We start from the raw sequence: 865 nt of genomic DNA on the forward strand, positions 1-865 counted from the left end.
GGCAATTGCAGGGCTGGTTCGCTGGGACACAGATGTCGTCTTTCAGCCCGTCTAATTTAATATTAATAATGAGCTTCATAGCGCACTTCTGAAATGTAATTCTCAAGTGCTTTGTCAAACGCTCATATGGATCAGTGAGCTTCCTTTTTGTTGTTGTTGTGGGGTGGGTTTTTTTTTGTAAATAACCTCTTATTTTAGTTATACTTTGAGTTCTAATTTTGTGACCACGTCTGAAAAGTAGGAATCCAGTGCATGCGGGAAAGTCTTGTTATCTGCCATTTAGCAAATGCTTTATTTTAATACTCTGCTTTTTTTTTTTCTTTTCCTTCTCCGGACAGTGTTAATGTGCCGAGGGAAGGCGATGCAGGATTTTAAAGGTCCGGACTGTCGCTTTGTAAATTTTAAGAAGGGAGAAGCGGTGTACGTTTATTACAAACTAATAGGAAAATCAACTGAGCTCTGGGCTGGAAGTGTAAGTACTGTAAAGCATTTGTCCTGTTTCCTCATCTTAGCACATTCTGTTGGTAATCTTTTTTCCTTCCTTTTGCCTCGTAGGAGAACGCTTAGGTTTTTGAATATAGCTAAATATCATAATGAATGCCATTTTGTCTTGAGACCAGTGTGAATTGGGATGCAATTTGAGCAAACCTAAGGCATTAAGTGCTGTGAAAAATGGGCAAGGTTAATGTGTGCTAAAAAACTGTTAGAAAACTGCCTTTGTGTTGAAAACCTCCTATTTCAGCACTGTAAGTGGTGGCCCATGGACCCGTCTGGAAGATGAGCCTCCCTTCCTGTCTAGGGAGGCTTAAGCCTGCGCTTGCGTTTACCCCTGATGTGGGCTTATCCTGTGCTCTGTGTAATCCTG

At 41.2% G+C, this 865-nt stretch overlaps 1 protein-coding gene across 1 annotated transcript in view; it reads left to right on the top strand.

The window, feature by feature from the left end:
• Window positions 1-338: 338 nt before the first annotated feature.
• The window catches only part of LOC104623914 (melanoma inhibitory activity protein 3-like), a gene marked incomplete at both ends in the record, with an annotated part of 10694 nt that continues 10167 nt past the window's right edge, over window positions 339-865 (top strand). Inside the window, one exon of the mRNA XM_010291140.1 lies at window positions 339-472. Coding sequence (XP_010289442.1) covers window positions 339-472 — 134 coding nt within the window. The remainder of the gene's footprint in view (window positions 473-865) is intronic.

The sequence above is a fragment of the Phaethon lepturus genome, unplaced genomic scaffold, assembly GCF_000687285.1.
Source record: "Phaethon lepturus isolate BGI_N335 unplaced genomic scaffold, ASM68728v1 scaffold56127, whole genome shotgun sequence".
NCBI lineage: Eukaryota > Metazoa > Chordata > Aves > Phaethontiformes > Phaethontidae > Phaethon > Phaethon lepturus.